At 48.3% G+C, this 15,429-nt stretch overlaps 1 protein-coding gene and 1 long non-coding RNA gene across 9 annotated transcripts in view; one reads left to right on the plus strand and one right to left on the minus strand.

Moving 5' to 3' along the window:
• Positions 1-15,429, plus strand: part of POLR2A (RNA polymerase II subunit A) — a 143,566-nt gene that overhangs the window by 69,604 nt on the left and 58,533 nt on the right. Inside the window, exons 16-20 of one of the 2 annotated variants that reach the window (XM_085534227.1) lie at positions 447-529; positions 2,534-2,634; positions 6,347-6,518; positions 10,915-11,020; positions 14,050-14,255. In XM_085534227.1, the coding sequence (XP_085390353.1) occupies positions 447-529; positions 2,534-2,634; positions 6,347-6,518; positions 10,915-11,020; positions 14,050-14,255 (668 nt within the window). Of the gene's footprint in view, positions 1-446; positions 530-2,533; positions 2,635-6,346; positions 6,519-10,499; positions 10,563-10,914; positions 11,021-14,049; positions 14,256-15,429 lie in introns of those variants that run through there. The other variant, XM_085534226.1, reaches the window with a different exon arrangement.
• LOC146751533 (uncharacterized) lies at positions 1,254-2,615 on the minus strand. Of its 7 annotated transcripts, none has more exons than XR_014941399.1 (5): positions 2,470-2,615; positions 2,156-2,217; positions 2,023-2,101; positions 1,638-1,758; positions 1,254-1,284 (listed from the first exon to the last, which is right to left on the minus strand). It is a non-coding gene; the product is annotated as an uncharacterized LOC146751533 (long non-coding RNA). The 7 variants fall into 7 exon arrangements; XR_014941398.1 differs by lacking the exon at positions 1,638-1,758 and adding an exon at positions 1,474-1,558 and having other exon boundaries at positions 1,274-1,443; positions 1,992-2,101; XR_014941397.1 differs by lacking the exon at positions 1,638-1,758 and adding an exon at positions 1,474-1,558 and having other exon boundaries at positions 1,276-1,443; positions 1,992-2,083; positions 2,132-2,217.

Consider the following 15,429-nt stretch of genomic DNA (forward strand, 5'->3'; position numbering starts at 1 on the left):
ATCTATGGGGTGGAGCTATGGGGTGGGATGGGGGATCTATAGGGTGCAGTTATGGGGTGGGGGGGTGATGGGGGGCAGAGGGGGCCCCCCATCTTAATTGCTGCCCCCCATATTAACTGCCCCCCCACATTAATTACCCCCCCCATATTAATTACCCCATTAATTACCCCCCATATTAATCATCCCATTAATTACCCCCCATATTAATTACCCCATTAATCACCTCCATATTAATTACCCCCCCATATTAATTACCCCCCATATTAATTACCCCCCATATTAATTACCTCCATATTAATGACCCCATTAATTACCCCCATTAATTACCCCATTTATTACCCCCCATATTAATTACCCCCCATATTAATTACCCCATTAATCACCCCCCATTAATTACCCCTATATTAATTACCCCCCATTAATTACCCCCATGTTAATGACCCCAGGTTACATCCAGCGGCGTCTGATCAAATCAATGGAGTCGGTGATGGTGAAATACGACGCGACGGTGCGGAACTCCATCAACCAGGTAACGGACCGGAACCGGAACCGGAACCGGAACCGGAACCAGAACATATAAACCTAAACCAGAACCAGAACCAGAACATAAACCAGAACCAGAGTCAGAACATAAAACAGAACCAGAACCTGAACCTTAATCAGAACCAGAACCTAAACCAGACCCAGAACCAGAACCAGAACCTGAACCAGACCCAGAACCAGAACCAGAACCTGAACCAGAACCTAAACCAGAACCCAACCCTAACCCACAACCAGAACCTAAACCAGAACCAGAACCAGAACCTGAACCTAAACCAGAATCAGAACCTGAACCAGAACCTAAATCAGAACCAGAACCTGAACATAAGCCCAGAACCAGTCAGTACATAAAACAGAACCTGAACCAGACCCAGAACCTGAACCTAAACCTGAACCCAGAACCTGAACCAGAACCTGAACCAGAGCCAGAACATAAACCAGAACCTAAACCTGAACCCAGAACCAGAACCTGACCCAGAACCAGAACATAAAACAGAACCTGAACCAGAACTAGAACCAGAACTTGAACCAGAACCTGAACCTAAACCTTAATCAGAACCAGAACCTAAACCTGAACCTGAATCAGAACCAGAACCTGAACATAAACCCAGAACCAGAATCAGAACCTAAACCAGAACCAGACCCTGCCCCACCTCAAACCCAAACCCAAACATGACCCTAAACCCAGACCTGAACCAGAACCAGAACCCAACCCTAAACCCAAACCAGAACCAGAACCAGAACCTAAACCAGAACCAGAACATAAACCCAGAACCAGAATCAGAACCTGAACCAGAACCAGAACCTGAACCCAGAACCTAAACCTAAACCCAAACCTAAATCAGAAGCAGAATAGAAACCCAGAACCTGAACCTGAAACTGAACCAGAACCCAAACCAGAACCTGAACCAGAACCAGAACCTAAACCCAAACCTAAACCCGAACCAGAACCTAAACCCAGAACCAGAACCTAAACCCAAACCTAAACCAGAACCAGAACCTAAACCAGAACCAGAACCTAAACCCAAACCTAAACCCGAACCAGAACCTGAACCAGAACCAGAACCTAAACCCAGAACCTGAACCAGAACCAGAACCAGAACCTGCCCCCATTGGACCCTGTATGTTCCAGGTGGTTCAGCTCCGTTATGGGGAGTCCAGAACCAGAACCAGAACCTGAACCCAAACCTAAACCTAAACCCAGACCTGAACCAGAACCTGAACCAGAACCTAAACCCAGACCCTGACCACACTAAAACCCTATGGGGAGGGAACCAGAACCAGAACCAGAACCTGCCCCCATTGGACCCTTTATGTTCCAGGTGGTTCAGCTCCGTTATGGGGAGTCCAGAACCAGAACCAGAACCTGAACCAGAACCTGAACCTGAACCCAAACCCAAACCTAAACCCAGACCTGAACCAGAACCAGAACATAAACCCAGAACCAGAACCTAAACCCAAACCTAAACCTGAACCCAGAACCTAAACCTAAACCCAAACTTAAACCAGAACCAGAACATAAACCCAGAACCTGAACCAGAACCTAAATCAGAACCAGAACCTAAACCAGAACCAGAACATAAACCAGAACCAGAACCTAAACCAGAACCAGAACCTAAACCTAAACCAGAACCAGAACCAGACCCTGACCACACTAAAACCCTATGGGGAGGGAACCTGAACCCAAACCTAAACCTGAACCAGAACCAGAACCTGCCCCCATTGGACCCAACCAGAACCTAAACCCAAACCCGAACCAGAACCAGACCCAGACCCAGACCCAGAGCCTTGACCCCGTTGTGTTGCAGGTGGTGCAGCTCCATTATGGGGAGTCCAGAACCAGAACCTGACCACACTGAAACCCTATGGGGAGGGAACCAGAACCAGAACCAGAACCTGACCACACTGAAACCCTATGGGGAGGGGAACCAGAACCTAAACCCAAACCCAAACCAGAACCAGCCCCTGCCCCATTGCCCCCTTTATGATGCAGGTGGTGCAGCTCCGCTATGGGGAGGACGGTTTGGCCGGGGAGAGCGTTGAGTTCCAGAACCTGGCGACCCTAAAACCGTCCAACAAGGCCTTCGAGAAGAAGTAATGACCCCATAACCACATTATTCACCCCTATTACAGCCCTATTATCCCCTATTACCCCCCATCCCCTATTACCCCTATATCCCCATTACCCCCTATTACCCCCCATCCCCTATTACCCCCATTACCCCCTATATCCTATTACCCTTCTTATTACCCCCTATATCCCCATTATCCCCTATTACCCCCTATATCCTATAACCCCCTATATCCCCATTACCCCCTATATCCCCCATCACCCCCTATTACCCCCCATCCCCTATTACCCCCTATATCCTATTACCCTCTATATCCTATAACCCCCTATATCCCCATTACCCCCTATATCCCCCATCACCCCCTATTACCCCCCATCCCCTATTACCACCTATATCCTATTACCCCCTTATTGCCCCCATCCCCTATTACCCCCTATATCCCCATTATCCCCTATTACCCCCTATATCCCCATTACCCCTATTACCCCTATATCCCCATTACCCCTATTACTCCCTATATCCCCCATTACCCCCATTAACCCCATTACACCCCATTACTCCCATAACCTCATTACCCCCATAACCCCACAACCCCATAGGTTCAAGTTTGACTACACCAATGAGCGCGCCCTGCGCCGCACCCTATTATCACCCCCTATTACCCCCTATATCCCCTATTACCTCCTATATCCCCTATTACCTCCTATATCCCCTATTACCTCCTATATCCCCTATTACCCCTATATCCTATTACCCCCTATATCCTTTTCCCCCCTATATCCCCTATTACCCCCTATATCCCCATTTACCCCCTATATCCCCTATTACTCCCTATATCCCCTATTACCCCTATATCCTATTACCCCCTATATCCTATTACCCCCTATATCCCCTATTACCCCCTATATCCCCTATTACCCCCTATATCCCCATTTACCCCCTATATCCCCTATTACTCCCTATATCCCCTATTACACCCTATATCCTATTACCCCCTATATCCCCATCAACCCCTATTACCCCCATTACCTCCTATATCCCCATTATCCCCTATATCCCCAGTATCCCCTATTACCCCCATTACCCCTATATCCCCATCACCCCCTATTACCCCCTATATCCCCTATTACCCCCTATATCCTATTACCTCCTATAATACCCTCCATCCCCTATATCCCCTATTACCCACATTTCCCCCATTACACCCCATTACACCCCATTACCCCCATTACCCCCATTATCCCCTATTACCCCATTACACCCCATTACCCCCATAACAACCCCATACCCCATTATAGGTTCAAGTTTGACTACACCAATGAGTGCGCCCTGCGGCGCACCCTATTATCACCCCCTATTACCCCCTATATCCCATATTACCTCCTATATCCCCTATTACCTCCTATATCCCCTATTACCCCTATATCCCCTATTACCCCCTATATCCGCTATTACCTCCTATATCCCCTATTACCCCCTATATCCTATTACCCCCTATTACCCCTATATCCCCATTATCCCCTATTACCCCCTATATCCCCATTTACCCCCTATATCCCTATTACCTGCTATATCCCTATTACCCCCTATATCCCCATTATCGCCTATTACCCCCCTATTACCCCCTATATCCTATTACCCCCTATACCCTATTACCCCCTATACCCTATTACCCCCTATATCCCCATTATCCCCTATATCCCCATTATCCCCTATTACCCCCTCTATCCCCATTTACCCCCTATATCCCCTATTACCCCCTATATCCCTATTACCTGCTATATCCCTATTACCCCCTATATCCCCATTATCGCCTATTACCCCCCTATTACCCCCTATATCCTATTACCCCATATATCCTATTACCTCCTATATCCTATTACCCCCTATATCCTATTGCCCCCTATATCCCCTATATCCTATTACCCCCTATATCCTATTACCCCCTATATCCCCTATTACCTCCTATATCCCCTATTACCCCCTATATCCTATTACCCCCTATATCCCCATTATCCCCTATTACCCCCTATATCCTATTACCCCCATTATCCCCTATTACCCCCATTATCCCCTATTACCCCCTATATCCCCATCACCCCCTATATCCCCTATTACCTCCTATATCCCCTATTACCCCCTATATCCTATTACCCCCTATATCCCCATTATCCCCTATTACCCCCTATATCCTATTACCCCCATTATCCCCTATTACCCCCATTATCCCCTATTACCCCCTATATCCCCATCACCCCCTATTACCCCCATTACCCTCTATATCCCTATTGCCCCCTATATCCCTATTACCCCCTATTACCCCTATATCCCCCATAACCCCATAACAACCCCATTAACCCTATTAACCCCATAGGTTCAAGTTTGACTACACCAACGAGCGCGCCCTGCGCCGCACCCTATTATCACCCCCTATTACCCCCTATATCCCCTATTACCCCCTATATCTCCTATTACCCCCATAACCCCATTACCCCCTATATCCCCTATTACTCCCTATATCCCCTATTACCCCCTATATCCTATTACCCCCTATATCCCCACTATCCCCTATTACCCCCATTAACCCCCATTACCCCTATATCCCCCATAACAACCCCATTATTACCCCTATAGGTTCAAGTTTGACTACACCAATGAGCGCGCCCTGCGCCGCACCCTATTATCACCCCATATTACCCCCTATATCCCCTATTACCTCCTATATCCCCTATTACCCCCTATTATCCCTATTACCCCCATTACCCCCATAACCCCCTATATCCCCATTATCCCCTATTACCCCCTATATCCTATTACCCCCTATATCCCCTATTACCTCCTATATCCCCTATTACCCCCTATATCCTATTACCCCCTATATCCCCATTATCCCCTATTACCCCCTATATCCTATTACCCCCATTATCCCCTATTACCTTCTATATCCCCTATTACCCCCTATATCCTATTACCCCCTATATCCCCATTATCCCCTATTACCCCCTATATCCTATTACCCCCATTATCCCCTATTACCCCCATTATCCCCTATTACCCCCCATCCCCCATTATCCCCTATTACCCCCTATATCCCCATTATCCCTTATATCCCCATTATCCCCTATTACCCCCTATATCCCCATTACCCCTATATCCCCATTATCCCCTATATCGCCATTATTCCCTATTACCCCCTATATCCCCTATTACCCCTATATCCCCTATTACCCCTATATCCCCTATTACCCCTATATCCCCATTTACCCCTATTATCCCCCATCCCCCATTATCCCCATTTACCCCCTATATCCCCATTTACCCCCTATATCCCCTATTACCCCTATATCCCCTATTACCCCTATATCCCCTATTACCCCCTATATCCCTATTACCCCTATATCCCCTATTACCCCCTATATCCCCTATTACCCCCTATATCCTATTACCCCCTATATCCTATTATCCCCTATTACCCCCATTATCCCCTATTACCCCCTATATCCCCATCACCCCCTATTACCCCCATTATCCCATATTACCCCCTATATCCCTATTACCCCCATTACCCCCCATTACCCCCATTACCCCCATTACCCCCATTACCCCCATTACCCCATTACCCCCATTACCCTATTACCCCCATTACCCCCCATTACCCCCATTACCCCATTACCCCCATAACCCCATAACAACCCCATAACAACCCCATAACAACCCCATTATTACCCCCATAGGTTCAAGTTTGACTACACGAACGAGCGCGCCCTGCGGCGCACGCTGCAGGAGGAGCTGGTGAAAGAGATTCTGAGCAACGCCCACATCCAGAATGAGTTAGAGACTGAGTTCAACAGGATGAGGGAGGACAGGGAGGTGCTCAGGGTCATCTTCCCTACGGGGGACAGCAAGGTGACCCTATAACGTTATATAGGGGTATATGGGGGTATATGGGGGGATATGGGGTTATATGGGGGTATATGGGGTTATATGGGGTTATATGGGGTGTATGGGGTTATATGGGGTATATGGGATATATGGGGTTATATGGGGTGTATCGGGTTATATGGGGTTATATGGGGGTGTATGGGGTTATATGGGGTTATATGGGGTTATATGGGGTTTATATGGGGTTATATGGGGTTATATGGGGTTATATGGGGTTCAATAGGATGAGGGAGGACAGGGAGGTGCTCAGGGTCATCTTCCCTACGGGGGACAGCAAGGTGACCCTATAATATGGGGTATATGGGGGTATATGGGGGTATATGGGGTTATATGGGGTATATGGGGTATATGGGGGTATATGGGGTTATATGGGGGTATATGGGGGTATATGGGGGTATATGGGGTTATATGGGGTATATAGGGTTATATGGGGGTATATGGGGTGTTATGGGAGTTCAACAGGATGAGGGAGGACAGGGAGGTGCTCAGGGTCATCTTCCCTACGGGGGACAGCAAGGTGACATATAGGGTTATATAGGGTTATATAGGGGGTATATGGAATGTTATGGGGTGTATGGGGTTATATGGGGTATATGGGGTTATATGGGGGTGTATGGGGGTATATGCGGTTATATGGGGGTATATGGGGTTATATGGGGTTATATGGAGGTATATGGGGTTATATGGGGTATATGGGGTTATATGGGGTTATATGGGGTATATGGGGGTATATGGGTTATATGGGGTTATATGGGGTGTTATGGGGTGTATGGGGGTATATGGGGTTATATGGGTTATATGGGGATATATGGGGTTATATGGGGTTATATGGGGTTATATGGGGTTATATGGGGTATATGGGGTTATATGGGGGTATATGGGGTTATATGGGGGTATATGGGGTTATATGGGGTTATATAGGGGTATATGGGGTTATATGGGGTTATATGGGGGTATATGGGGTTATATGGGGGTATATGGGGGTATATGGGGTATATGGGGTTATATGGGGTATATGGGGTTATGGGGTTATAGGGGTTCAATAGGATGAGGGAGGACAGGGAGGTGCTCAGGGTCATCTTCCCTACGGGGGACAGCAAGGTGACATATAGGGTTATATAGGGTTATATAGGGGGTATATGGAATGTTATGGGGTGTATGGGGGTATATGGGGTTATATGGGGTATATGGGGTTATATGGGGGTGTATGGGGGTATATGCGGTTATATGGGGGTATATGGGGTTATATGGGGTTATATGGAGGTATATGGGGTTATATGGGGTATATGGGGTTATATGGGGTTATATGGGGTATATGGGGGTATATGGGTTATATGGGGTTATATGGGGTGTTATGGGGTGTATGGGGGTATATGGGGTTATATGGGTTATATGGGGATATATGGGGTTATATGGGGTTATATGGGGTTATATGGGGTTATATGGGGTATATGGGGTTATATGGGGGTATATGGGGTTATATGGGGGTATATGGGGTTATATGGGGTTATATAGGGGTATATGGGGTTATATGGGGTTATATGGGGGTATATGGGGTTATATGGGGGTATATGGGGGTATATGGGGTATATGGGGTTATATGGGGTATATGGGGTTATGGGGTTATAGGGGTTCAATAGGATGAGGGAGGACAGGGAGGTGCTCAGGGTCATCTTCCCTATGGGGGACAGCAAGGTGACCATATTAATATGGGGTATATGGGGTTATATAGGGGGTATATGGGGGTATATGGGGTTATATGGGGTCCTATGGGGGTATATGGGGGTATATGGGGTTATATGGGTTATATGGGGTTGTATGGGGTGTTATGGGGTTATGGGGGGTTCAATAGGATGAGGGAGGACAGGGAGGTGCTCAGGGTCATCTTCCCTACGGGGGACAGCAAGGTGACCATATAATATGGGTTATATAGGGGTATATGGGGGTATATGGGGTTATATGGGAGTTATATGGGGTTATATGGGGGTATATGGGGTTATATGGGAGGTATATGGGGTTATATGGGGTGTATGGGGGTATATGGGGGTATATGGGGTTATATGGGGGTATATGGGGGTATATGGGGTTATATGCGGGTATATGGGGGTATATGGGGGAATATGGGGTATATGGGGGATATGGGGGTATATGGGGTTATATGGGGGTATATGGGGTATATGGGGTATATGGGGTTATATGGGGGTATATGGGGGTGTATGGGGGTGTATGGGGGTATAGGGGGTTATATGGGGTATATGGGGTGTATGGGGGTATATGGGGTTATATGGGGTTATATGGGGTTATATGTGGGTATATGGGCTTATATGGGTTATATGGGGTTATATGGGGGTATATGGGGTTATATGGGGGTATATGGGGTTATATGGGGGTATATGGGGTGTATGGGGTTATGGGGGTTCAGTAGGATGAGGGAGGACAGGGAGGTGCTCAGGGTTATCTTCCCTACGGGGGACAGCAAGGTGACCCTATAATATGGGGTATATGGGGGTATATGGGGTTATATGGGGGTATATGGGGTTATATGGGGGTATATGGGGTGTATGGGGTTATGGGGGTTCAGTAGGATGAGGGAGGACAGGGAGGTGCTCAGGGTCATCTTCCCTACGGGGGACAGCAAGGTGACCTATAGGGTTATATAGGAGTATATGGGGTTATATGGGGTGTATGGGGTTATATGGGGTTATATGGGGTTATATGGGGTATATGGGGTTATATGGGGTTATATGGGGGTATATGGGGGTATATGGGGGTATATGGGGTATATGGGGTTATATGGGGGTATATGGGGGTATATGGGGGTATATGGGGTTATATGGGGGTGTATGGGGTTATATGGGGTTATATGGGGTTATGGGGGGTTCAACAGGATGAGGGAGGACAGGGAGGTGCTCAGGGTCATCTTCCCTACGGGGGACAGCAAGGTGACATATAGGGTTATATGGGGTTATATGGGGTTATATGGGGTATATGGGGCATATGGGGTTATATGGGGTTATATGGGGGGATATGGGGCGTATGGGGTTATGGGGTTATATGGGGGTATATGGGGGTATATGGGGTATATGGGGTTATATGGGGGTATATGGGGTTATATGGGGTATATGGGGTTATATGGGGTATATGGGGTATATGGGGTTATATGGGGGTATATGGGGTTATATGGGGTTATATGGGGTTGTATGGGGTTATATGGGGTGTATGGGGGTGTATGGGGTGTATGGGGTTATATGGGGGTGTATGGGGTTATATGGGGTTATATGGGGTATATGGGGTATATGGGGGTATATGGGGTTATATGGGGGTATATGGGGTGTTATATGGGGTGTATGGGGTTATATGGGGTTATATGGGGTATATGGGGTTATATGGGGTTATATGGGGTATATGGGGTTATATGGGTTTATATGGGGGTATATGGGGTGTTATGGGGTTATATGGGGTTATATGGGGGTATATGGGGTTATATGGGGGTATATGGGGGTATATGGGGTATATGGGGTTATATGGGGGTATATGGTGTTATATGGGGGTATATGTGGTTATATGGGGTATATGGGGTTATATGGGGGTATATGGGGTTATATGGGGGTATATGGGGTTATATGGGGTTATATGGGGTTATATGGGGGTATATGTGTTTATATGGGGTTATATGGGTTATATGGGGTTATATGGGGTTATATGGAGGTATATGGGGTTATCTGGGGTTATATGGCGTTATATGGGGTATATGGGGTATATGGGGTTATATGGGGGTATATGGGGTTATATGGGGTATATGGGGTGTATGGGGTTATATGGGGTTATATGGGGTGTTATGGGGTGTTATGGGGTTATATGGGGATATATGGGGTTATATGGGGTGTTATGGGGTTATAGGGTCCTATAGGGCCCTGACCCTATATTAATGTATGGGATCTATAGGTGGTGCTGCCCTGTAACCTGCTGCTATGGGGTTATAGGGCCCTATAGGGCCCTGACCCTATAGTAATGTATGGGATCTATAGGTGGTGCTGCCCTGTAACCTGCTGCTATGGGGTTATAGGGTCCTATAGGGCCCTGACCCTATATTAATGTATGGGATCTATAGGTGGTGCTGCCCTGTAACCTGCTGCTATGGGGTTATAGGGTCCTATAGGGCCCTGACCCTATATTAATGTATGGGATCTATAGGTGGTGCTGCCCTGTAACCTGCTGCTATGGGGTTATAGGGTCCTATAGGGCCCTGACCCTATATGAATGTATGGGATCTATAGGTGGTGCTGCCCTGTAACCTGCTGCTATGGGGTTATAGGGTCCTATAGGGCCCTGACCCTATATTAATGTATGGGATCTATAGGTGGTGCTGCCCTGTAACCTGCTCAGGATGATCTGGAACGCACAGAAGATTTTCCACATCAATTCCCGGCTCCCGTCCGACCTGCACCCTGTAAAGGTGGTGGAAGGTGAGACCCCATAACGACCCTATAGACCCCATAACGACCCTATAGACCCCATAGGGACCCTGTAGACCCCATAAGGACCTTATAGACCCCATAGGGACCTTATAGTCCCCATAAGGACCTTATAGACCCCATAAGGACCTCATAGACCCCATAACGACCCTATAGACCCCATAGGGACCTCATATACCCCATAAGGAGCTCATAGACCCCATAACGACCCTATAGACCCCATAACGGCCCTATAGACCCCACAGGGACCTTATAGACCCCATAGGGACCCTGTAGACCCCATAAGGACTTTATAGACCCCATAGGGACCTTATAGACCCCATAGGGACCTTATAGACCCTATAACGACCCTATAGACCCCATAAGGACCTTATAGACCCCGTAACGACCCTATAGACCCCATAGGGACCCTGTAGACCCCATAAGGACCTTATAGACCCCATAGGGACCTTATAGACCCCATAGGGACCCTATAGACCCCATAGGGACATCATAGGCCCCATAATGACCTTATAGACCCCATAAGGAGCTCATAGACCCCATAGGGATCTCATAGACCCCATAAGGACCTTATAGACCCCATAACGACCCTATAGAACCCATAGAGACCTCATAGACCCCATAACGACCCTATAGAACCCATAGAGACCTCATAGACCCCATAACGACCCTATAGACCCCATAGGGACCTCATAGACCCCGTAACGACCCTATAGACCCCATAGGGACCTCATAGACCCCATATGGACCTCATAGACCCCATAAGGACCTCATAGACCCCCTTGAGGACCCATTGGGTGACACAATGGACCCTATAAGGACCCGAGGGACCCCCATAACCTACATGGAGACCCCATAACGACCTTATAGACCCCATAAGGACCTCAGGGACCCCATAAGGACCTTATAGACCCCATAAGGAGCTCAAACACTCCATAAAGACCCTATAGACCCCAATGGGACTTTATAGAACCCATAGGGACCTTATAGCCCCCGTAAGGACCTCAGGGATCCCCATAAGGACCTTATAGACCCCATAACCAACATAGAGACCCTATAAGGACCTTATAGACCCTGTAACCAACATAGAGACACCATAAGGACCTTATAGACCCCATAAGGACCTTATAGACCCTGTAACCAACATAGAGACCCCATAAGGACCTTATAGACCCCATAAGGACCTCATAGACCCCCATAAGGCCCCATGGTGTGCCCCACTGCCCCCTACTGACCCCATCCCTTTATAGGGGTGAAGGAGCTGAGCCGTCCCCATAAGGACCTCAGGGACCCCTATAAGGATGTTAGGGTCCCCATAAGGACCTTATAGACCCCATAACCAACATAGAGACCCCATAAGGAGCTCATAGACCCCATAAGGACCTCATAGGCCCCATAAGGACCTCAGGGACCCTATAAGGCCCCACTGGACCCCATTGACCCCATCCTTTATAGGGGTGAAGGAGCTGAGCCGTCCCCATAAGGAACTTATAGACCCTGTAAGGAGCTCATAGACCCCATAAGGACCTCATAGACCCCATAAGGACCTCATAGACCCCATAAGGAACTTATAGACCCCATAAGGACGTTATAGACCCCGTAAGGACCTTATAGACCCCATAAGGACCTTACAGACCCCATAAGGAGCTCATAGACCCCATAAGGCCCCATGTGGTGCCCCAATGGACCCCATTCCCCTTCTAGGGGTGAAGGAGCTGAGCCGTCCCCATAAGGAGACATGGGGTGACCCAATGGACCCCATAAGGACCTTATAGACCCCATAACCAACATAGAGACCCCGTAAGGAGCTTATAGACCCCATAAGGACCTTATAGACCCCATAACCAACATAGAGACCCCATAAGGACCTTATAGACCCCGTAACCACCATGGAGACCCCATAAGGACCTTATAGACCCCATAAGGACCTTATAGACCCCATAGGGACCTTATAGACCCCATAACCAACATAGAGACCCCATAAGGACCTTATAGACCCCGTAACCACCATGGAGACCCCATAAGGACCTTAAAGACCCCGTAAGGACCTCATAGACCCCATAAGGACATCAGGGACCCCATATGGACCTCATAGACCCCATAAGGACCTCAGGGACCCCCATAAGGACCTTATAGACCCCATAAGGCCCCATGGGGTGACCCCATTGACCCCATCCCTTCTAGGGGTGAAGGAGCTGAGCCGTCCCCATAAGGACCTTATAGACCCCATAACCAACATAGAGACCCCATAAGGACCTTATAGACCCCATAAGGACCTCATAGACCCCATAAGGACCTTATAGACCCCATAAAGACCCATGGGGTGCCCCACTGGACCCCATTGACCCCATCCCTTTATAGGGGTGAAGGAGCTGAGCCGTCCCCATAAGGAGACATGGGGTGACCCAATGGACTCCATAAGGACCTTATAGACCCCGTAACCACCATGGAGACCCCATAAGGACCTTATAGACCCCATAAGGACGTTATAGACCCCATAACCAACATAGAGACCCTATAAGGACCTTATAGACCCTGTAACCAACATAGAGACACCATAAGGACCTTATAGACCCCATAAGGACCTTATAGACCCTGTAACCAACATAGAGACACCATAAGGACCTTATAGACCCCATAAGGACCTTATAGACCCTGTAACCAACATAGAGACCCCATAAGGACCTTATAGACCCCGTAACCAACATAGAGACCCCATAAGGACCTTATAGACCCCATAACCAACATAGAGACCCCATAAGGACCTTATAGACCCTGTAACCAACATAGAGACCCCATAAGGACCTTATAGACCCCGTAACCAACATAGAGACCCCATAAGGACCTTATAGACCCCATAACCAACATAGAGACCCCATAAGGACCTTATAGACCCCGTAACCAACATAGAGACCCCATAAGGACCTCACTGACCCCATAAGGACCTTATAGACCCCATAAGGAGCTCATAGACCCCATAAGGCCCCATGGGGTGCCCCCATTGACCCCATCCCTTCTAGGGGTGAAGGAGCTGAGCCGTAAGCTGGTGATCGTGAACGGGGACGACCCGCTGAGCCGGCAGGCGCAGGAGAACGCGACGCTGCTGTTCAACATCCACCTGAGGTCGACGCTGTGCAGCAGGAGGATGGTGGAGGAGTTCAGGCTGAGCGGGGAGGCCTTCGACTGGCTGCTGGGGGAGATCGAGTCCAAGTTCAACCAGGCCATTGTAAGGGGGGACCTTAATAGGGGATATGGGGTCATATATGGGGGATATGGGGTCATATATGGGGGTATGGGGTCTCATTAGGGGGATATGGGGTCAGATTTGGGGGTATAGGGTCAGATTAAGGGGATATGGGGTCAGATTTGGGGGTATATAGGGGATATGGGGTCTGATTTGGGGGTATATGGGGGATATGGGGTCAGATTACAGGTATATGGGGTCAGATTATGGGCCTACGGGGTCAGATTTGAGGGTATATGGGGGATATGGGATGATATATGGGGATATAGGGTCAGATTATGGGGATATGGGGTCAGATTGGGGGTATATGGGGTCTGGTTTGGGGGTATATGGGGGATATGGGGTCTGATTTGGGGGTATTTGGGGGTATATGGGGCATATGGGGTCAGATTATGGGGATATGGGGTCAGATTATGGGGATATGGGGTCAGATTTGGGGGTATATGGGGGATATGGGGTCTGATTTGAGGGATATAGGGTCATATATGGGGGTATAGGGTCAGATTATGGGGATATAGGGTCAGATTGGGGGTATATGGGGTGTGATATGGGGGTATAGGGTCAGATTATGGGGATATAGGGTCAGATTATGGGGGTATGGGGTCAGATTATGGGGATATGGGGTCTCATTAAGGGGATATGGGGTCAGATTAGGGGATATAGGGTCAGATTATGGGGATATGGGGTCTGGTTTGGGGGTATATGGGGGATATGGGGTCTGATTTGAGGGATATAGGGTCAGATTATGGGGATATGGGGGGATATGGGGTCAGATTAGGGGGTACAGGGTCAGATTATGGGGATATGGGGTCAGATTATGGGGATATGGGGTCAGAATTGGGGATATGCGATCTGGTTTGGGGGTATATGGGGGATATGGGGTCAGATTATGGGGATATGGGGACAGATTTGGGGGATACAGGGGGATATGGGGTCAGATTATGTGGATATGGGGTCAGATTATGGGGATATGGGGTCAGATTATGGGGATATAGGGTCAGATTATGGGGGTATGGGGTCAGATTATGGAGTACGGGGTCAGATTATGGGGATATGGGGTCAGATTAGGGGGTATGGGGTCAGATTATGGGGTATATGGGGTCAGGTTATGGGGCTGTGGCATCCCCATAGAGGATGGTGGAGGAGTTCAGGCTGA

This window comes from Coturnix japonica, unplaced genomic scaffold (assembly GCF_054131305.1).
Source record: "Coturnix japonica strain WE unplaced genomic scaffold, WE-NBRP24 Scf079, whole genome shotgun sequence".
In the NCBI taxonomy this organism is placed as follows: domain Eukaryota; kingdom Metazoa; phylum Chordata; class Aves; order Galliformes; family Phasianidae; genus Coturnix; species Coturnix japonica.